Genomic DNA, 21928 nt, shown 5'->3' with positions numbered 1-21928 from the left:
TGGGCGAAAGTCAAGAACTTGTCGGTGTCAGTGCCCCTTCAGTTTCCTCCACAGGGATCACCATCCACACGGACGCTTCATTAAGCGGTTTGGGGAGGATATTCCCAGTTCAAGAAAGTTCAAGGAAACGTGGTCACCTCAGTTCCGTCAGTTCCATAAACGTACTGGAAGCAATGGCAGTGTTCTTGACTAAAAAGGTTACATCCGCCAAAGTGCTCCCACATAAAGCTAGTCCTGGACAGCGCAGTGGTAGTACATTGTATAAACAGAGGAGGCTCCAAATCACGTCATCTAAATCATGTCATGGTAGCCATCTTCTCCCTGGCGGACAAGTTCAGTTGGCATCTCTCCTCCACTCATATAGCTGGAGTGAGGAACGTCATAGCAGATGCTCTATCCCGATCAGTACCTCTAGAGTCGGAATGGTCACTGGACAACAGTTCGTTCCAATGGATTCTTCAGAGAGTTCCAGGTCTACAGGTGGATCTCTTCGCATCTCAAGCGAACCACAAAACTCCCATGTTATGTGGCCCCCAACCTGGACCCTCTGCCTATGCCACGGACGCCCTGGCTCTAGACTGGAACAACTGGGAGAACGATTTATGTCTTTCCTCCAGTGAATCCTTCTCATGAAGTGTTAAACAAACTCAGGACATTCAAGGGTCAAGTGGCTCTAGTAGCCCAGACTGGCCGAAGAGCAATTGGTACCCTCTAATTCTGGAACTGGGTCTTCGCCCTCTTCGGATTCCCAATCCCAGGCTCTCCCACGTCAGTACAAACGAAGACTGTGTTCGCTTCCTCAGGATTCTCAAAACTAACTTTATGGATTTCATGAAGTTTGCAGCAAAAAGGGATGCGAATATTGACCGCAAAATATTCTCTTCTTGGAATCCGATAAAAGAGATTCAACTTTGAGACAGTATGATGCTGCTGTCAAAAAGTTAGCAACCTTCCTGAGAGAATCAGATATAGGATCATGACAATCAATTCAGCTATATCCTTTCAGATCCTTATTTGAAAAAGGCTTAGCAGCTAGCAGATTACGACAAACAAGTCAGCCTTGAAAAAGATTTTTCAATTTGGTTTCAACATAGACTTGACAGATTCCTACTTCTCTCTATTCCCAAGGCGTGTGCTAGACTAGCTTAGACCATTCTGTAAGGCCTACGTCAGTATCATGGTTCTTAAACGATGTTCTAAAGCTGGCTTCAGAAACCAATAATGACATATGCTCGTTTATAATGCTCTTAAGAAAACTCTATTTTTTATTAAGCTTGGCCTCAGGAGCTAGGATTTCAGAACTGTCGGCTTTATCCAGAGATCCGGATCATATCCAGTTCCTTCCCACAGGGGAAGTGCTACTTTCTCCGGAACGTAGCTTTATAGCTAAGAATGAAGATCCTTTGATGAGTGGGAACCATGGAAGGTTCTACCCCTTCCACAAGATGTATCTCTTTGCCCAGTTTCAACCTTACGAGCCTTTCTGTCTAGGACCTCCTCATCCTCATCGGGGTCCTCTCTTTAGAGAGAAAAAAAGGTGGTACTTTATCTATTAAAGGCATCAGGCAACAAATCCTGTACTTCATTAAACAGGCCAATCCTGACTCTTTCCCAAAAGCACATGATGTCAGGGCAGTAGCCACCTCAATTAACTATTTCCAACATATGAACTTCGATGAGTTGAAAAGTATACTGGATGGAAATCGGCGACAGTGTTCAAACGTCATTACTTAAAGTCCTTGGAAGCTCTGAAATTTTCAGCAGTAGCAGCGGGTAAACATAGTTTCCCCTGACTCCACCTAATCTTTAGTAGAAGAACCAGTCCTCCTTTCTACCTGCCTCACCCAACAGTTCGTCTATTCCTGCCTTGTTCATCTACGGTCACCTTGTGTCTTAGCTGCTTTGTTGATGATGTAGTGGGTTGTCCCTTATTTTTTTGCTAGGGGCACTCACAATTGATTATGGATTTTTGATCTCTTGGATGTCATCCCTTATTTTTATGCTAGGGGATACATCTTATTTGTAATGGTTACGGGTTTTGTATATTGAGTTATATACATTCCTTTATATATTATTATTGTTGAGTTTGTTTTTGTTCAACTTATTATGTTAATTGCTCTGGATTTCTGATACATAGCTTTACACAGATACCATTTTTGCACATATATGCCTTATTACCCCTGTATATATGTAAATTACCTTAAGTAAGAAATATTATTAGAATTAAGTGTAATTTAAGCAATATTTCTATTTGTATCATTGTGTATGTATCCTTATTAGCAATTATATTCTTTCAATTTTATTTTACCTTTTAGTTTGAGACCTTCTTTTATTTATTAATTTTGTTTACAATCTTGTGCTATTTCTCTGGTACGATTTCGCGCAGCGACACGAGCTGAGCCCAGAAAAGGGATTTTGACGTAATGAAAAAATCTATTCTGGGCGATTGGCTCGTGTCACCAGCGAAATCCCGCCCTACCCATCCCATCGCCCAGATTGTCTGCTAACTTCAGGATGGCCACCAGAGGCGCAGCAGTCGGCAGCATGGGATGGAGTAGTAGTAGTAGTTGCTGCCCACTCTGTGGGTCGGCTCTCCTCTTGGAGGGATTTTGTAGTGGGGGAGTTCTATTGGCATTTTGGCTCGTGGTAGTGGTCTCACTCGCCATAGTGTTCATACCGACACCCTCTTGGAGGTTGAGCGAGTCAGTTATACTGACCTTTTTTCTTTGTTTATTTATTTATTCTCTGGTATGTGTAGTACATTTACCCTAAATAATAGATTAAAGGATATTTCGCTGGCGACACGACCAATCGCCCAGAAATAGATTTTTCCTTACGTCAAAATCCCTTTTTTTTGTTTTTTTGTAGGGACATCCACGTTATGTACATATAATGTACTTCAGTGTTTCTACCCTTATTTTTATGCTTAGGGTAGAACACAATGTGTTTGTATATTTTGTAAATATCGTTAATTAATTGTGAATCCATTCTTTATTGTTTTGCCATTACATTATTATGTGTTACTATGTCTAATAGTTAATTTTAAGTACTTTATATTGATTGCTTTCTTTATCATACCATTGTTTAGGATAAGTTAGCTTTAAGTACTTTGTTTGTATACTGTAATGTCCCTGATTCACTTATATTATATATCTCTTTTTTACTATTGGTTTCATTTGTCCCTTATTCCCATCTTGTCTGTTTCTCTGGTACTATTTCATAGGCCGACACGAGCTGAGCCAGAAAAGGGATTTTGACGTAGGAAAAATCTATTTCTGGGTGATTGGCTCGTGTCGCCCTATGAAACCCACCCTGTTTTCTTTTACCCACCCACCCTGCAGGACAAGATGTTTCATGAGCTTCAAGGCATGGACCGCTAGGGGCAGCTGACTGTCCGTCCGGGGCGTCGGTAGTAGTAGTAGTAGCGGCCGCATCACCCTTTAGTATCACTCTCTCTGGTGGGGATTTTATGTTGGAAGGTCTAAATGGTGAATGACTTGTGGTAGTGATCCCACTCGCCTATATTCACATACCGACACTTCTTTTATAGAGTGAGCGAGTCAGTTTTACTGACATTTTCTTAATTTTGTTTTTCTCTGGTAATTTTAGATTAATTTTACCTAGAAATAATGATCTTACGGATATTTCATAGGGCGACACGAGCCAATCACCCAGAAATATATTTTTCCTACGTCAAAAACCCTTTTTTGGTCCTGCAATTACTGAACTACCAATCCAATTTATTCAGTGGTTGCTTTCACTTAAAGGAATGAATATTGCATTGGATGTTTGCCAAGTTTAAGTGTAAACAACCATCAGATAAATTGGATTGGTAGTTCAGTAATTGCAAATTGGTACTGCATCTCCCAAGTGTAATCAACAACGAATCTTTGATAACTGTTTGTCCGTTTAACAGTCAGCCACATAAATTCGTTATCGAAAAATTCAAAAACATAATCTTCTTCAGAGTACTAACTTTGAATTTTCATTCACATTACATCTTGACGTAATGCCTTGCCACTGCCGTCAAATATGAAATCTCTGGGCTGGAACTTACTGGCAACCTATTCCCACCATCACCTGGGTCACTTCGCTGTTGCTGTCTCCGACTTCTTTCGACACTTGCTTTCATTAGGTGGCAGATTTTTGTTATTTTCACTGTCGGTTGAAATTTCATCAGTCTTTTGCATCAGGCTCATAATTATTCATTTAACCCTTAAACGCCGAAGCGGTAAAAAAAAAAAAAAAGTTTCCCGTGTGCCGGAGGTGTTTCAGAGTGAGCGCGGAAGCGGAAAAAATATTTTTTTCAAAAAATCACAGCGCGCTTAATTTTCAAGATTAAGAGTTCATTTTTGGCTCCTTTTTTTGTCATTGCCTGAAGTTTAGTATGCAACCATCAGAAATGAAAAAAAATTATCATTATCATATATAAATAATGCGATATATGATAGCGCAAAAACGAAATTTCATATATAATTGTATTCAAATCGCGCTGTGCGCAAAACGGTTAAAGGTAACAAGTTACTTTTTTTTCGTTGTAATTTACACTAAATTGCAATCATTTTGGTATATAACACATTTTAAAACGATAAAAGCAACACAGAGAAAATATTATCACAAAATAATGCATGAATTTGTAACGCGCGGACGTAAACAAATATTTTTTTCAAAAATTCACCATTAATCTAAATATTGTTCTAGATACTTCCAATTTCTTTCAGAATGAAGACAAATGATTGAATATTACTATACTATAAGAATATTAGCTCACAAATGCAGTTTTTGACCATATCTGATGAGTTAAAGTTGACCGAATGTCGAATTTTTTTATATATATATTTTTCTATATGCAATTATTTCGGAAATAAGAAAAGCTACAACTTTTAAATATTTTTCGTTTTATTCTACATGAAATTGCGCACATTTTCATATATAAAACTCTATGAAATGCCTAATATGAAACGGAGCAAATATTCCGAGAATGGGACGTACACATTTCGGAGATTTGTGGTGGAGAATCCGCGCGCGGAGGGAAGGAAAGTTTTTTTTTAAATTCACCATAAATTTAAATATTGTGCTAGAGACTTCGAATTTGTTTCAAGATGAAGATAAATAACTGAATATTACTAGACTGTAAGAGTTTTAGCTTACAATTGCGTTTTTCGACCATTTGTTTCGGTAGAGTCAAAGTTGACGCGAACGTGGTTTTTTTTCTATATTGTGATTTATATGCAAATATTTCAAAAATGAGAAAAGCTACAATTATTTGTTCCGACACGGCATACAAACCTTCGGTCCTTTTACAATAGGAAGGTACTAGCGGCAGCTGGATAGGTCGTATAACGTAAGCTTTCGAACAAGGGGTTCGGTAGTTAACTGCTTGTCCGACAGGCGCGCTGCGCGCGACTGGGAGGTAAACAAATCACTTTTGCTTTCGGCCTCGCGGTGGATGGACGTGTTGTTCGACGCTCTCTGCCCGCTTCTCGTCGTTTGCTTTCTGAGTATTTGGTTGTAATTGTGTATGAAAGAGCTATTGTAAGTACAATTATTCTCTTTTTTCATATTAATTACTGCCTTCAATTGATTATGATGGAATCTCCTCGCCTCGCTACCCCACGGAGACTTTGCCCGGGTATCGAAGGGCGTAAATGCGGGAAGTTCAGATCGTTCCCGGAGATTGACCCTCATATTTTGTGTGCTCGGTGTCGGGGGCGCGAATGCACCCGAGCCGAGCCCTGTGATGTGTGTATTAATTGGTCGGAGGCGCAGTGGACTTTGTATGAGGGCAGGAAGAAGCGAAGGCCTGCAAAGGAGTCGTCGGGGAGCTCTCCCGCGACTCCTTTGGTGACGGACACTTCGTCTTCTTTCCTGCCGCCCGCTCAACTTCCACGTCTCGCGCCTTCCCTTCGGGGGGGGTGTCTAGGTCCTTCTCCTCTCCTGAACTGTCGAGTGTGGAGGAGGGCGCTAGATACCCTGACGTAGAGTTGTACTCTGGGTCCTCTATCCGTTCGTCTTAGCAGCGCGAACGGGTAGAGGATCTTCTAATCACCCGACTTTGCCTCCTCAGGTGCGGTTGCCGCGAAGGATGACCTCGGACAGGTGTGGGCATCGTTGGGGCTGCAGGGCGTGCCGAGTGTCCAGGGGCTGCTCTTTCATCTCGCTGGCTCCGTGGCGGTCACCCATGCAACGGTCACGACCACCACCACGACCCTTACAACCCCTGGCTATGCTTCACCTCCTCACCTGGTGTACACCCAGCACGCGGTCTCTGTAACACCCACTACATCGGTGCAGGGGCCAGTCGCCGTAACTCGGGGGAGTGTGATGCCGCCACCTGGGTTTGCCGTGCTGCGCGACCGGACTTCATGTGCCCGAAGAGCTCGCCCCTGGACCTCCCACCGGTACCTAGGATGTCTGTGCCGCTGGTTCGACCACCTGTTCCGCCCACACAGTCTGCCGTACCTGCCGTGACCACCGCTGCTGTACCTGTACCTGCTCCTGCTGTCTCGTGTGCCGTTCCCGTGATGTTCGCACCTGCTGATGTTGGTCCTGTTCCTGGCGCCGCTGCTCCCGATGCGGGTCTGTTCGGACAGGTACGTCCGGGCCCTGTTGCTTCGGCAACAGCAGCCCCGGCTCCGTCCTGGATGACAGATCTGACGTCGGTCCTGAGGAGGTTGACGAAGAAGAAGAAGAAGAGGAGGAAGGTGTCGTCGTCGTCTTCATCGTCTTCTTCGTCGTCGTCGTCGTCTGCCGCCTCTTCCCCTTCTTCTTCTAAGGCTCCCCCGCCGAAGAAGAAGAAGGTCGCTCCCCCCCCCCTAAGAAGTCTCCTTCGGGAACTTCTAAGGGCCCGTCTCGCTCTGGTGAGACGGGGGGTTCTTCCGCTGGTCGCCCTGCTCCTTCGGGAGCAGGACCCGTCTCTTCTCCCGCAAGGAAGAAGACTACGGGGACCAGAGGGGTGCCGGCTAACACCGGCACTTCCTCACCTGCTGTCAGTAGTTCGGCCACGGCAGCAGGGTCCGGCTCGGCCGCTCGTTCGCGAGAGGTACCGAGTGTACGGTCGCCTACCAGCGACCGTGCAGCCAGGAACCAGACCTCTGAGTCCGCTCAGCGTCAGGTTCACGGCACGGAGCGGAAGACTGGTTGACAGACCGCTCACGCGACTCTCACCAGGCCAGCTCTCGCTCTCGCGGCGAGCAGCTGGCTACCCGGGCGGACGTGACGGTCCATGACCGGCCACGGGCTGAGGCTGGGAAGAGGTCCCCCGTTCGCCGGCACCAGCCACGGCTGGTACCAGCGAACTGACGCACCGTGAGGATACGCACCGATCTCACCGTGACAGTGGAGCTCGCCGGTCGCCTGACCGTCGCTCTCACAGAAAGGGAGCGATCGGGCTTACGGCGACCAAGCACCCTAGCTCCCTCTGACACACGAGGACCGGGGCCGCTGTTCTCGGTCCAGCCGTTCTCCACAGCGAGACGGCTCGACTAGGTCTGCAGCTCGATCGCCACCGGCGGTTGGCGATCGCCTGCAGTCCCTCCAAGCCCACTGGTTCTACCAGCGAGCGAGGAGAGAGCGTCAGGTCTTCCTCTCCCATACCTTCAACCTCCTCGGGTTACACCGGGAGGGGCGAGGTATTGAGGAGTGATCGTGAGAGGTGCGCCCCTCAGGATCCCGCCACCGCGTCGTACGCACCAGGCTCGGTTCTCGGACCAGCCAGGTCGTACGCACACGTGGTTGGAGGAGACCGAGAGGGGGCTGTCGCTGCTCCTCTCCTTGAGGGAGGAGGGTCTCGGGAGGTTGCTCCTGTTTGAGGGACTGGACGGTCCAAACTCCGCAGGATGCAGTCAGCGCCTGAGATCCAGAGGAACTTTGCCGAGGTTATTGCGCTGATTCGTCAGCACAACGACCTCGGGGAAGGATCGCCGCTCCCACCATCCGAGCCCACGTCCCGGCTCGAGTCGTTCTGGGGCCCGAAGAGGGAACCCAGACCGACGGTGGGTTTGCCGCGTTCGGAGCTTGCGGACTCAGTGCTGGACCAGGTTGAATCGCTTGTCTCCGGACAAGACGGTTCGCTCAAGTCTGGCAGGTCGAGCAAGCTGCTTCCACCTCCTCTGCTACGACAGCGGCGGTTTTACGTGCCATCTGAGGACCCGATGCCGCCCAAACAGGTGAACCCGGAATTAGCTAGGCTGACTCCGGGTGTGTCTTTGCAACAGCTCCTGTCCGAGAACCTGTGGTTCTCGCAGCAAGAGGCACTCGGCCTGGAATCTACCGCCATGGCAGCTTTCCAGGCCGTCTCCTGGCTAGATCTGTGGTCCCTCACAGTATCTAAGGTCGCAGCCAACTCCGGGGGAATTTCTCCCGAAGATGACTCGGCCTTCAGGAGAATTTGCCAGTCTGGGGGAAGAGCCATCTCCTTCCTTGCCCACCAGACTGTGAACCTGTGGGCCAACCTGGTTCTCCGACGAAGGGACGCTGTCCTTACTCGGGTTTCCAGGGCGGCCGGGCGTGAAGCGGCGTTGGGACTTCGAAACGGACCTCTACGGAGTTCCACGTCTCTCTTCCCAGGAGAGATGGTGGACGCTGCGGTGGACAGACGGCGCACTGACGACAGTGACCGTCTGGTTCACCAGGCAGTCTCGAAGGCTTCTGGGCAGCCTCGGACTGCGGCCAAGTCTAAGAGCTCGGCTAGCGCTTCCTCGGCGGCTAAGACGGTTGCTGCGTCGAAGCCCCCGGGGGAATGACTCTGTCTTCTTCGACTTCTGGCAAGGGGAGCCGTAACCAGCCCTCCTCCCAGCCCTCCTCATCCCGTGGAGGCTCTGGGAAGAAGTCGAAGAAAGGGGGGAAAAGCTAGGGACGGCGTTCCCCCTCACCTGCTGCCGGAAGTGGGGGGTGCCTGGCCAGCCATTGGGCAACGTGGCAGCGCTACGGCGCCGAGACCTGGATTGTAGATGTCCTTCGGGAGGGATATCTATTACCCTTCGAATCTCGGCCACCCCTCACCTCCAACCCGGTCCAAAACAGCAGTCGTACGTTCCAGGGTCATCGAAGGACGTAGCACTGAGACAGGAGATAAAGACCATGCTGAGCAAGAGAGCTGTAGAGATCGTCACGGATCAGTCACCGGGCTTTTACAGTCGACTCTTCCTGGTGGAAAAGTCTACGGGATGCTGGCGCCCGGTGATAGATCTCTCTCCCCTGAAACCGGTTTGTTCGCCAGACCCGGTTCACGATGGAGACGGCACGCTCAGTGCTCGACTCCATCAGGGAGAACGATTTCATGCTTTCAGTGGACTTGAAGGATGCGTATTTCCAAATACCCATTCATCAGTCCTCCAGAAAAGTACCTCCGCTTCATCCTCGACGGGACGGTGTACCAGTTCAGGGCACTGTGCTTCGGTCTCTCAACCGCCCCACAGGTGTTCACGCGAGAGTGTTCACTCTGGTGTCTGCTTGGGCCCATTCGCACGGGATACGTCTGATGAGGTTATCTCGACGATTGGTTAGTCCTGGCGAGCTCCCGCTCGCAGTTGCTACAGGACAGGGATCGACTGCTCGAGTTCTGCCACGATCTGGGGATCGTGGTGAACTTCGAGAAGTCCGATCTCGAGCCCAAGCAGAGGATGAAGTACCTGGGTATGCTGATCGACACGGTAGCAGGGCGAGTCTTCCCCGCAGACTCGCGGATCAGCAGATTCAGGGAGGCAGCCAACCAGTTCCTGTCTCGGCAGGAACAGGTAGCTCAGCTGATGGCAAGTCGTGATCGGACACCTGTCGTCGCTCGAGAAGTTAGTCCCTCACGGGCGTCTTCACTGCGGTCTCTTCAGTGGAGACTAAAGGAGAGTTGGTCGCAGGCGACGGATCCCCCAAGCTTTCCAGTGTCACTGACACAGGAGGTGAGGCAGGACCTAGCCTGGTGGCTGGACGACAGGAACCTCTTAAGAGGAGTGCCTCTGCGCACTCCCCCCCCGGACATGCAGCTGTTCTCAGACGCATCGGGGGGGGGGACCGAGGGATGGGGCGCACACCTGGAGGAGTTGCTGACTTCAGGAGTGTGGGACGAGAACGACAAGCACCTTCACATCAATGTACTGGAACTCAAGGCAGCGTTTCTCGCTCTCCAAGAGTTTAGACCTGCTTGATGGGACACTCAGTGGTGTTGATGTGCGACAACACCACGGTGGTGGCTTACGTCAACAAACAGGGGGGCCTAGTGTCTCTCCCGTTGTACCAGTTGACTCGGCAGGTGCACGAGTGGGCTCAGGCACACTCAATAGAGCTGTCGGCACGCTACATTCCAGGGAAGAGGAATGTAGTAGCAGACACGCTCAGCTGTCGGGATCAGGTGATAGGGACCGAATGGTCTCTACACCAGGACGTGGCGGAAAGGCTCTTCGACTGTGGGGGCGACCAGTCGTGGATCTGTTCGCCACCCGGCACAACAGGAAGCTCCAGGTGTTCTTCTCGGCCGTGCCGGACCCATGGGCAGCTGCAGAGGACGCTCTTCAACACCCGTGGGACAACCTCTTCGCCTATGCCTTTCCCCCGTTCAGCCTGATTCGCAAGGTGATCAGTCGAGCACTGGTCACCCCGAATCTCAGGATGATCCTGGTGGCTCCCAAGTGGCCACAGGCCATTTGGTATCCGGACCTGCTGGCTCTTCTCGCAGGAGAACCGAGAGAGATTCCCCCTTGGCACAACCTTCTCGCCCAGCCACACGTCGAGCGGTACCACCGAGCAGTCCAGTCCCTACGTCTTCACGGCTGGCTGTTATCCACCATCTCTTGCGAACGAGAGGCTTTTCTCGTAGCGCAGCAACAGAGATGGCTGGAAACGTCCGTCAGTCCTCTGCAGCTGTGTACCAGGGGAAGTGGGCCGTCTTCTGTGGTGGTGTCGTAGACGGGGTCTATCTCCTCTCAGAGCCACTCTTCAGCAGGTAGCGGATTTCCTCGTTTTTCTTCGCCGAGAGAAGCTCCTCTCAGTCCCCACAGTCAAAGGATACAGAGCCGCCTTGGCGCTCGTCCTGAAACTGAGGGGGTTGGACATCTCGAACTCGTTTCGAGATTTCCTTGCTTATGAGGAGCTTCGAAAGGTCTTGCCCACCCAGGGAACTCAGGCCCCCTGCGTGGGATGTGACTCTCGTCCTTAGGAGTTTGACTCGAGCGCCGTTCGAGCCACTCCGGGAGTCGTCAGACAGGGATCTGACCCTCAAGACCCTCTTCTTGCTGGCCCTGGCATCGGCGAAGAGAGTAGGGGAACTTCATGGTCTTTCCTATGATGTACGACACTCCAGGGGATGGGGATCCGTGACGCTCGATTTCGTCCCGAACTTCGTTGCGAAGACTCAGAAACCGTCGGTCCCTGACGGACAGGTTAGAGTCATTCACGATTCCCTCCCTAATGGACTTCACCGATAATGATGCGGATGAGATGCTGCTCTGTCCTGTGAGGGCGCTACGGCGCTATCTGAAGAGAACTCGACACCTCAGGCCTGAGTGTCGACGGCCTCTTCGTTAGCACCGGGGTCACCAAGAAAGAGGTATCCAAGAACACTCTTTCTTTCTGGCTGCGTGAGGTCATCAGGAGGGCGTATGAGGCTGATGGTAGTGACGACATCCGTACGTCCCGTCCGAGAGCTCACGAAGTCAGAAGTATTGGCCCGTCGTTGGCGTTCCGTAAGAACTTCTCCGTGGCGCAGGTCCTGAAGGCAGGGGTCTGGTCTAACCAGACTACCTTTACGTCCTTCTACCTTCGGGATATTGCCCACAGGTCCTTGGATACATTTTCCTTGGGACCCGTGGTGGCTGCTCAACAAGTTGTGTAGCTAACCCAGACCCTCGCAGGCTGAACAGCATCGAGTCCTGGTGTGACTGTGTGGATGGATGTGTGAGTGAGTGAGTGACTGGCTCTCTCTTCCCAATCTTTTCCTTCCCCTCTACCTGTGGGCAGAGGGCCATGGTCGTCACTACGCTGGATGAGGACGAGATGCAGGTGAGCTATATGACAGAGCCCCATCCTATCCCTTTCACTAGGGATAGGAGCAGAATATCCACCACTTCCTTCTACAAGGGGGGGAAGTGGATGCCTACAAGAGTCAAACCCATGACTTTATATTTGCTCCTGTACAGGAACAAGTTCTTACATTGCTGGTACGAAGAGATACGCATGCCTCTCTCTTAGTACTCGGTCCAGAGGTCTGACCATTGATCCTGCGGTGCACACCCCGATCAATCGGACAGAGGCTTGGATCCCTCCCTCGCTCTTACGACCAGGGAGGCTTCCAAGGTTGGGCGAACACCAGTCTGTTCACAAAAGACTCAGATTCCTCCCACCAAGAAGTGAGTCTTCCTATTGTAAAAGGACCGAAGGTTTGTATGCCGTGTCGGAACAAATGACAATTTGTCTAAAATTGCATTTTTCCTAACTATACAAACCTGAGGTCCTTTTACACATAGCCCCACCTCATGCCACCCCTCACTCTGCAGTTTTTGCTTGGGCCAAAAGCAAAAGTGATTTGTTTACCTCCCAGTCGCGCGCGCGCGCCTGTCGGACAAGCAGTTAACTACCGAACCCCTTGTTCGAAAGCTTACGACCTATCCAGCTGCCGCTAGTACCTTCCTATTGTAAAAGGACCTCAGGTTTGTATAGTTAGGAAAAATGCAATTTTAGACAAATTGTCATTTTTTGTTGTATTCTACATGAAATTGCGCACATTTTCATATATAAAACTTTATGTAACGGCTAATTTAAAATGGTGCAAACATTACCACAATCGCACGTATGATTTTTTCGGAAGAGTTACCCCGCAGACGTAAAGAAAATTTATTTTTTTCATAAATTCACCATAAATCGAAATATTGTGCTAGAGACTTCCAATTTGTTGCAAAATGAAGGTAAATGCTTGAATATTATTAGAATATAAGCGTTTTAGCTTACAATTGCGTTTTTTGACTATTTCGGTAGAGTCAAAGTTGACCGAAGGTTGAAAATTTGTCACTTATCATATTTTATATGAGCATATTTCAAAATTGATTAAAGCTACAACCATGGGTTGTTTTTAGTTGTATTGTGCATGACATTTCGCACATTTCAATTTATAAAACTTTATGTAACGGCTAGTTTAAAATGGTTCAAACATTACCACAATCGCATGTATGATTTTTTTCGGAAGAGTTACCGCGCGGACGTAAGGAAAAAGTTTTTTCATAAATTCACCATAAATCGAAATATTGTGCTAGAGACTTCCAATTAGTTGCAAAATTAAGGTAAATGATTGAATATTACTAAAATATAAGAGTTTTAGCTTACAATTGCGTTTTTCGACCATTTCAGTAGTCAAAGTTGACCAAAGGTTGAAATTTTGGCACTTATCGTTATTTATATGAAAATATCTCAAAACTGATAAAAGCTACAATCATGAGTATTTTTTTGTTGTGTTCTACATAAAAATGCGCACATTTTCATATATAATACTCCATGTAACGGCTAATTTAAAATGGTAAAAAAATTATGTCAAAGTGACGAAATAATTTTTGAGATGTGTCACAGATGCTTTTTAGTGCGGCAAGAAAGAAATTCGCGCTTGCGCGCCTGCGTAACGATTGTAAACAAAACAACACCTTGATCCGTGAACTCCCAGCATCCCCCAAGGCGCGTGATTCAAGAGTTTTTGGCTGGTAGGCCTAAAAGTATTTTTCCGCGAATTTTTAAAAATTTTGTATGTCGACGTAAAATACGTCCAGTCGGCACCCGAGAGACAAAAAATGTCGACGTAAAATAAGTCCAGTCGGCGTTTAAGGGTTAATTGCCTTCTAAATCCCATTCATTTTCATATCTAGAAAGTTAACTGAGAAAGTCTACAAAATAAATATCCTCATTAAGAGCTCTTCTCTCGATCTGCTGGTGGTCAGCTTGAGGATGTCGAACACTTGACTCCTCCTCCTATGACTTATTGATGACAACCAATGAATTTAAGGGAAATACGTGCATTCATATGTATGACAACTGGCAGATTGTAACTAAATCAAGAAAAAAAGAGTCAAGTATTTCTATCATCAATCTTCCATATAAAAGAAAACTGACAGTGACCGTATAAGATACAGCTATATTCTGGGCTGCTTTAATAAACGTATCTTATATGGCACTGCCATATAGAAAGGGTTAAACTTATCCACTTGCTTTACGACCATGCCTTCAATTAGACAGTCCTGTGCATTTTCAATATTCATATTCATGACTACAATTTCTCCACTATATCAATAATCAAACCAATCTTCTAGTACCTTCACTTACTAGACAATCCAACACTGCATCTTTTCTGGTCCCCGTCAGCTCGCCTTCCTTCATCAGGTTCCTTTAGTCAGGCTCTAAGGCCATTTCTTACCTAGGCCATCTCAGTGCTAATTTGTTGGCCAGCCTGCTCCTGATTAGGAGGGATGCATCCCTGTTGAAGGTGAAAAGTTCAGTGGACCCTGAGTCCTCGTCTTCTCTTCGAAGTGGGGACCTCCTGGAATCGCAACCTCTCTTTCCTAGGATGCAGCTAGAAGATGGGATAAATTGATGGCGTGTTGATACCAAAGGCAGGCTATTTCAGCAGGCAGTCATGAAGTTGGAGGCTCTTTCTCGCCCTCCTCCTCTTTTTCAAGGCAGAGTAGACAGTCTCCTCCAAGGAAGTCTGCTAAGCAGTCAGCGTCCATAAGGACTTCTCAGCCTACTGCTCCATCAAAATCAAAGCAGCAGTTGCATCCTTTTTTGGCCTTGCTCCTCCAAGCCAGGAAGGGTTGCTAGGAGAAGAGGAAGAACGGGTCGTCGATAGAGAGGGCACCACTCCCTATCCATTGCCATGGATGGGGAGATGTATGGCAGGCCATTGGGCCACATGGCAATACCATGGAGTGAAGTGGGTAGTAGATGTCCTTCAGTGTGGTATTTACTACCTTTTGACTTTCCTCCCCCCTCTTGGATTGTTCCTTCCTCAACCAGACTTTCACTCGTTTCTTTCCGAGGAAGTGTCAAAGATGATGGACAAGGGCTTAGTGGAGGGAGTTTGTTGTCCTTCACTGGGGTTCTACTGTTGGAACTTCCTGGTGCCAAAGGCTACGGGCAATTGGAGACCAGTGATGATCTTTCCACACTGAACCACTTCATCAGGAAGACGAGATTCAGGACAGAGACTTCTTGGTTGGTTTTGGCAGCAGTAAGGCGGAACGACTTTATGCTGTTGATAAACTTTGAAGGACGCTTACTTCTGAATTCCATTCACCCTTCATCCAGAAGATTCCTTTGCTTCAGTCTTGGAGAGCAAATGTTCCAGTTCAAAGTCCTTTGCTTTGGTTTGACTACAGCCCCCCAAAGTGTTCACAAGGGTCTTTACCCTGGTTTTAACATGGGGCCCATTCTCAGGGAATTCACCTGTTGAGATATCTCGACTATTGGTCTTGCCAAGTTCTAAGGAGAAGTTGGTTAGGGACATGGACTGTCTTCTCTAGTTTTGTTGGTCCTAAGCATTGTAGTAAACCTGGAGAAGTCCAATGTGCTTCCCAGCCAGAGGATTCTTTACTTGGGTATGGTAATAGATATGGATAGATACGGCAGCATTGAAGGTTTCTCTCTCAAACCAGAGATTGAAGAAGTTCAGGATGGTGGCTCGGTCATTCCATGCTCAGATCCAGCAACCAGCTCTCCAGTGGCAAGTTCTCCTCTTCATCTTGTTATCCCTCGAGAAGGTGGTCCCTCGTGGGTGACTCCACATTCGTTCTCAGCAGTAGAGGCTGAAGTTCCGGTCCCCGGCAAGAGATTCCCTTCTGCAGGCAGCAGATACCTTTGTCGCAAGAGGTAAGAAGAGACCTAAGGTGGTGGTTGGATGACCAGAACCTTATGGTAGAGTTCCTCTATGCCCATCCCCTCCAGATCTGCTCCTTTTCTCATATGCTTCCACTGAAGGTTGGGGTGCTCATCTCAAAGAGCTCCTAGGGTGTATGGAGTGCAGAGGACAAGCTGCTTCACATCAAAGTGTTGAAGTTGAAATCAACTTTCCTGGGTCTAAAGGATTTCTGAGAGAGGGTGGAAGGTCACTTGGTCATTCTGATGTCGGACACCACCACTGTGGTGGCCTGTGTGAACAAGCTGGGGGCGGGCGTCTTAAATAACAGGCTGTATATAAAGGGAAAATGTCTGTAGCCTTTTATCTAATCCTAGGGTCTTTGGTGTAAATTTAGGCTATTGCGTAGGCCTATAGCTTAACAGGATATGTCGTAAATCTTACCTTAATTCAAGTTACTGCCTAATCCAGGTTATTTTTTGCTCACCCTTAAGGATACATAATTCAGGTTATAGGCTACAGACACTGTCTACTACAGTCTAGCTAACATATTCTCACTTAATCAACGTAGGTTGTAGGCAACTGCCTGGTAGTCTGTTGCTGACATTGTTATCTGAACGGATTGTCTATTTTAATAATAATTGTGGAATATTTCTTTAGATAAAACTTCCAAATAGAATGATAAAATCTTCAAAACAGCTTTTGCTTCTACAAACGGCCAACGATCGCAAATTGTAAGGAGCGCCGATGTGTACTGATGAAAAAGACGGTTTACAGCTTTTCATGCACATAAAAATCATTGTTCCACAGCCTAAAGTTCTAAACTAAAAGAAATTTAGCTGGAACTTGAAATTACATACTCAGCTTTCAAGTTGGAAGTTTCCATGGACTTCGGTAATGAAATGAATAAGTGAAGAATGAAAGTCTTAGAGCTAACGATCCTAAATCACTCCAGCTGACGTGTACTGGTGAAAAAACGACGGTTTACTGCTTTTCACTTATGCTAAAATCATTGTTCCACATTATAAACTAACAAAATTTTAAAACAAACTTAGAATTGTACACTTAGCTTTCAACTTATATGTTTCAATGAACCTCGGTGATAAAATTAATAAGCAAAGAACAAAATTCTTGGACCTAGCGTAACGATCATAAATCATAAGAAGTGCAGACGTGCACTGACGAAATAAACCAATTGTGGTTTTTTTACTCACGATAAATCATTGCTCCACAGTCTAAACTAAAAAATTTTTAACTGGAATTTAAAACTATGCACTTAGCTGAATCAGTAAGTGAAGAACGGACTTCTCTGACCAACCGGAAAAAGGAACGGAGCCTGGGTCGGATTTTGGTTGTACGTAAACGATATGACGGTGCTCTGCACAGACCATGGAAAGGGTTACTCTTTGAGGATGAGACAGCGACCAAGCTGTAAAAAATGCATTTTTTGTGAAAAACTACTATCAAAATAGGTAGTTCTTTGTGAAAAACTACTATCAAAATAGGCAGTTCTTTGTGAAAAACTACTATCAAAATAGGCAGTTCTAAGCCTTTGCAGAGGGGTTTTAAGTATTCACAGATTGTAGAAATTCGTTTGGGGGTTCGGGTACCCATCCCCCACAAATATGTGGGTCTACTGTATATTTTAATTGTGTCCTTTCCTTTTGTTAAGTGGACTTTTAACATTGATTGAAGCTCATTTATTTTAAGAATAAAGTGATACGTACTGTGACATTTGCATTGTTATATTTCAAGCATTTTATCATTGACAGGATGCTGTAATATCCGAGTCCAAAGCACGTGAGCTGTATTATGATCTGGTGCTGCAGATGTGGACCATGTACCGAGATTGTCGACTTGTGCATGCTGATCTGAGTGAATTTAATATTTTGTAAGTTGGATATTAATGTTTGTCTAATGGTCTTTAAGAGCTCTCATTTACTTCCATTATACTCACATACGGAAACCAGCAATAATCTGAACCAGAAATATTTATAGTGTTTAGGAACAACTAACATAGGTGGTTTATGGGAAGATTCAATGAGTTTGTTCTAAGAGTTAGCAGTTTGTTTCAAGATTCAGCTTGAATTTGCTTTGAAATTAGAAGGAAGTTTGGACATGAGTTATGTACAGAATCCTGCCACATCTTGGCACACACACTCAGGATCTCATCGCAAACTGTTACCGAGTCTTACCACAAATTCTTCCAGTCTTATCATAAAAACTCTGAAACTCAGAACAAAATTATGTTAAATCTCAATATAAACATTCTCTGAATCTTTGCACTAACTTGAGGTTGGTTGGAAAAAAGAATTGTTCCTTCACGATTGACAAACCCTTGGTCCTTTACATTAGGAATTACTTTATGGCGAAGCTGAACGCCACCGTTGATTTCTTGAAGGTGGTTAGGCAGTAATTAGTCTTACCCGCCTAGATGTAAACATCCATTTTGCTGTCAGCTGTCTTCCATTGAAGACATATATTTGTGAGCTCTTGCTGACTAGCCATTAGTCATGATTTCCCGGTGGGATCTTGCTTTTGATATTTTTAATATTTTGAATATACTGTGTTTGATATTAATAATTAATTGGCTTTAATAATTAATATACAAACCTAATATTTGTAATAAGCCTTGCTATCCACCTTTCCCCTTCATGCATCAAGAGTTGGTGGTAAGGGTGTATCTTCACCCTTATCACTTATTTTCACCCTTTAATATCAGGGCGGGACAGTATATTCATTTGACATCTATGCTTACGCTTTGGAGAATTATCAAGAGGAAACTACAGAAGTTTGCCCTTTGTTTTCTGGGCCAAGCCCGTGTCGCTTTGTGAAATATCCTTTTAGTTCATATTTCTAAGATAAAAATTGCTAACATTACCAGAGAAAAACCAAAATGGAATGTCAGAGACTCTGACTCGCTCACCCTAAATAAAAAGAGGGTGTCGGTATGGTTTCTGGGGCGAGTGAAGCCACTACTACGGGCCTCTTGTCATTTAGATATCTCCTTCACAAAATCCCCCTGCTAGAGAGAGCTGATACACAGCCCGCGCCAGCAACTACTACTACCAATGCACCCACGCCAACAACAGCGCCTCTAGCGGCCATTCTTTTTCTGTTAGCAGAACTTCAGGCACGTGCCTTTCTTTGCTCTGTGTTTTTTGAGTGCTTTTTTGGATTTATCATCTACGATGGAGCTCCAAGCTATTGCTGCAACTAAGTTAAGTACTGATTAAGTGTTTCACGTAATTTTAGCCAGTTAGGGCCCGTTTTATTACCTTTATTTGGGTTTTATAACGGTGCCTCCACCGCATGGCTACAGGCTCACCTACCCGGTTCGCCTCGTGTGATTCTTTTTCAGTTCCTACGGTCTCCCATACCGTAGTATCTGTCTTGTGCAGTTTTTATGATATGCCTTCGTGATGTGAAAGATTCTGCTATTATTTTGATTATTTTGCTATTTTGATTTGGTACTATTCAGGGAATCCAGCTCGATTGAGCTCATGCCTTTTTACCTTAGCGCAGTGTTCATGCATGCATGTGCCTTTGTCTAGGTCTGTTAGGCAGAGCCCAGCTCCCGAGTGGTTAGGCGCCCTCCTTCACGGGTTGGTTTCCTAGCCTTTCTAGGACGTTCCTTTCTCTTTTTCTATGATTCCCTTCTTTTCTATTATATAATTTTATTTTGTAACTCTAGGGTAGCATGTTGAGACGGTTAGAGTAGCCTAGGCTACCTCTTCGTCGGACCTACCAGGTACGTGGGTCATATGTTCACGGTGGGCCAGGCTCAGTACCCCTCCCTCCCTCCCCTCCCTCTACGGGGGTCAGGGAGGCACGTTCTGCTCGCTCACATTGCCATGACAACACCCGAGCTTCCTCCCCTCCTCCCCTCTCCGGAGGGGATACGGGAGTCTCGTGTGGGGGTAGGGTTATACTTTTTCTATCTTGTCATACCGTTCTCTTATTGGGCTCCACGGGGGGGTCCTGGGTGCGCTCGGGTTAGACTGGCCATCTGGCCCGTCCGCGCTCGGGAGACCCTGGGGTCCTTATCGCGCTCTCTCCTACCCCGGTCTCCCCTCCCCCCCTTTTTTTATTTCCCACCGTGCCGGCGGCGGGATTGACTGGTTCCACAGATCCTTGTGGGGGGGGGGGGGGGGGGGGGGGGGGGGGGGAGAAGAGCTCCATACATGCTTCCTATGTTTATTGTTATTGTTTTTTGATCCCGCTAACCGGTGGAGCACCCTCTCATCGGGGTCTCCTTCGGTTGGCTTTTATTTCTACGGCGGAGCTATGCTCCTCCTTGTCTATTTTATTATTATTAGGTTAACTTTCTCTTGTTTCTTCCCGCCGTACTTGTACCACCCCGGTGTTGAGTCTCATTGCTAGTTCGGTGAATTTCCTTCTCCGGCGTACCGGAACCTGCTACTAGCATTCTTGACCTATGGACTATCAAGAGAACAGGAGAAGGTTAACATTTAATTCTCCGCCCCGGCATATGGCGGAGCATTATATTTCTTAACGGGCTAGTCCCGTTAACTAGTGTTGATACTCATGTATCTGTCCACTTACATGCTACCAACTGCCAGGAGTCCGGATGTAACGCCGTACTCCAGGATCCCTGAGGTCATGAAATTTGCAGGACCCGCGCCGTCTGCGCCATCCGATTCGGGGAATCAGCGGCATGGCATCACGAGGCATGCTCGATATGCTACGAGCTAGTGGAGCAATTTACCTCCGGTGTAAGTTTATATCGAATTCTTTCCGCTGTATAGTAGAGATACAGTAGACCCTTGACTCACGAACACAATCCGTTCCTAGACCTTGGTCGTGTTCCAAATTGTTCGTGACTCGGAGCTAATTTCCCCATAAGGTTTAATGGGAATAATATTAATTGGTTCTCGACCCCTACGAACCAATATATATTATGTATATTTTGCCTTATTTTACACAGATAATGTAAAAGTCAGTGTAAAAAACCTTAATGTATCTAATAATATAATTTAAAATGGTAAACTAACACTATAAAAATGTTTGTAAAGTGAACACTTACTATGACTGGCGAGACTTCTGGCTTGACGGACAAGAGAAGAGGAGGGTGGTGGGTGGGGAGGAGGTTATTGTGCGGAAGGAGACCCTCCCCCATCCAGGTCGGGGAGATCTCGTTCCGGAGATTCAACTCTTCTAGGTTTTTTTGGTGAACGTTTAATCACAAACTTATCCAATGTCTGTTGCCTTTTCCTTCCTTGCATAACTTTTCTGAAAATGGCTCATTAAATTTTCATTGAGCATATTCACGATCCTGTTCGTAACAATTTTGTCGGATGATACAATTCAAGGAAGCACTGGACATCATTCCACTTTTCCAATGCGGCTTTTATCACATCACTGCTGACATCTGTAACTTCCTCCCCAGCCTCCTCTTCGTCAGTTGATTGCTCCCGAGCAAGTTGCTCCTGCTGCTCTTTGTGGAGTTGAACAAGTTCGTCCGCAGTCAAATCTTCTGAATGTTCAGCGACCAATTCTTCAACATCTTCGTCGTTGACTTGTAGACCCATACTGTTGCCCATGGACACAATTTCTTGCACAATCTCTGCATCGAAGCCCTCAAAGTCACGGACAGTTACGCACTGGGGCCAAAGTTTCCGCCACGCAGAATTTAATGTGCGGTACGTAACTTCAGTCCATGCGTTATCAATGAGGGTTATGCAGTGAAAAACATTAAAGTGCTTCTTCCAAAATTCTTTTAAGGTTAATTTTGTCTCTTCAGTTACACGGAAGCATCTGGAGAAGAGCGCCTTCGTATATAATTTCTTAAAATTGCTAATGACTTGTTGGTCCATGGGCTGGAGAACAGAGGTCATGTTGGGTGGAAGGAACTTGAACTGAATGAAGTCATGTTCACTGCAGTCAGCCAAGTACGAAGGGTGTGCCGGGGCATTATCCATGATCAGAAGGCACCGCAGGGGTAGCTTGTTCTCTGTTAGGTACTGACTCACGGTCGGCGCAAACACTTCATCAATCCACTCCTAAACAAGTTCCGTGTCACCCATGCTTTTGTATTGGCCCTCCACATTACAGGCAGTCTGGCCTTATTTACGTTGTGCTGCTTAA

At 46.7% G+C, this 21928-nt stretch overlaps 1 protein-coding gene across 1 annotated transcript in view; it reads left to right on the top strand.

Moving 5' to 3' along the window:
* Nucleotides 1–21928, top strand: part of LOC135203229 (serine/threonine-protein kinase RIO1-like) — a 133564-nt gene that overhangs the window by 81308 nt on the left and 30328 nt on the right. Inside the window, exon 8 of the mRNA XM_064232997.1 lies at nt 17593–17711. Coding sequence (XP_064089067.1) covers nt 17593–17711 — 119 coding nt within the window. The remainder of the gene's footprint in view (nt 1–17592; nt 17712–21928) is intronic.

The sequence above is a fragment of the Macrobrachium nipponense genome, chromosome 33 (assembly GCF_015104395.2).
Source record: "Macrobrachium nipponense isolate FS-2020 chromosome 33, ASM1510439v2, whole genome shotgun sequence".
Taxonomy (NCBI): Eukaryota; Metazoa; Arthropoda; class Malacostraca; order Decapoda; family Palaemonidae; genus Macrobrachium; species Macrobrachium nipponense.
This window is presented reverse-complemented; position numbering and strand designations above follow the sequence as displayed.